The 1,457-nt window shown below is 40.7% G+C and overlaps 1 protein-coding gene across 2 annotated transcripts in view; it reads right to left on the bottom strand.

Annotated features, from left to right (window-relative positions):
- LOC108800222 (cytochrome P450 4F22) overlaps positions 1-1,457 on the bottom strand; it is a 40,679-nt gene that overhangs the window by 6,405 nt on the left and 32,817 nt on the right. For both annotated transcript variants that reach the window (XM_018572188.1, XM_018572189.1), the window contains 2 exons: positions 889-1,010; positions 494-761 (listed from right to left, as the gene is read on the bottom strand). In XM_018572188.1, the coding sequence (XP_018427690.1) occupies positions 494-761; positions 889-1,010 (390 nt within the window). The remainder of the gene's footprint in view (positions 1-493; positions 762-888; positions 1,011-1,457) is intronic.

Raw genomic sequence — 1,457 nt, 5'->3', positions numbered from 1 at the left:
TATATATATATATGTGTGTATATATACACGTGTATGTATGTATGTATGTATATATGTACTTTATATAGATATATCTATCTATCTATGATGGCATCTGTGAATGGAGAAACTACAAGTCCCGTCAGCAACCGCGGCAGAGGCACTTGACGTCACCGCACTTGTAGTCCCTTCATTTATCCTCCCTTTTGCTACTAAATGTCCATATTGAGTTTTGTATGTGGATAGGAGGGAGAATCTGCAGGAGCCAGAGCATTGCACCCGCTATCTGCTTTTTCGCAGTTGCAATGCTTTACTGGCTCGAATGCAAAAAAAATTATAATTATTGCACATTTTCTCTTTTATGAAGAAGTGTGCATTTATTTATTTTGTATTTTTTTCTAAAAGGTGGACTTTACCTTAAAAATAGAAAGCCAGATATATAAGCTCTAAAACAGAAGATTATTACAGATAGAATCAGATCACATAGTAGAATTTTCTAAATCTTCTTTCACACCTTTGAGAGTAACAGAATGTCAATGAAATCTGTGGTCTTCCCTTGTTTGGATTTTATCCAGCTCTCTGCCCCCTTCTCTTGTAGTGCTTTCTTCCTCTGCTGTACCACACCTGAAGTAAAATCGTGCACTATATTGCATGCGTGTCTGAACTTTCTTCCATTGGAGGAGAATCGGTAAATTAAATCAAAATGGTGGGGAAGACAGTGTTCACGTTTCACCACTAAGGAGCTGAGCTCATATATTGCAGCAATATAATCACTTGGTTTCCTGTAATTGAGATATAAGGGAATGCTTATTACACCACATTTTACTATAGATAAGGTTATACTATGGCACTATGCTGAGTGCTTTTATCATGTTAAAGTATTTATTGGGAAATAAAAGTTAATATTACTCTTGGCAGTCACTGTCATAGCTGAACGTGCACTTCAGAAGTGAATCCAACGTCATCAGGCTGATGTGTTCAAACATATCCAGCGAAACTGGGCCTCCTACACACAGTCGGCGCCATTTGGCCTGTGGAAAACAGTCAATGATTAGAGCTAGTTACATGCAGAATTGTCAGCATTGCATAAACATTGTATACGCAGAATCAGAGGCGTAACTAGAAACCTCAGGGCCCCGATGCAAGAAACCATTAAGGGCCCCGCCCCTTCAAAAAAATGATTTTGATACCTTTTTTTTCTTCTAATAAATAAAAAGTATGTTTTTTTTTTAAACTTTCAGGGCTAGTTCACACCCGCTCCAGTATGTTCTGGCCGATTTAGTGCTGGAACACACTGGACTGCATCCCGGCCAGCTCACTGCGTTCTGGGGTGGGAGGGGGCGTGGCGGTGCATTAAAGTCAATGGCACCGCGGTGCAATCGCCTGCACCGGAACGCATGGCAAATCAATGCCTGCGTTCCGTTGCGGTCAGAAAAAATAGTGCATGCAAATGGAGTTCCCTAACTGGCCACCCAGCC

The sequence above is a fragment of the Nanorana parkeri genome, unplaced genomic scaffold (genome assembly GCF_000935625.1).
Source record: "Nanorana parkeri isolate BGI_ZX_2015 unplaced genomic scaffold, ASM93562v1 scaffold1964, whole genome shotgun sequence".
NCBI lineage: Eukaryota > Metazoa > Chordata > Amphibia > Anura > Dicroglossidae > Nanorana > Nanorana parkeri.
Note: the sequence above shows the minus strand (reverse complement) of the source record. Positions and strands in the feature narration are given on the sequence as shown.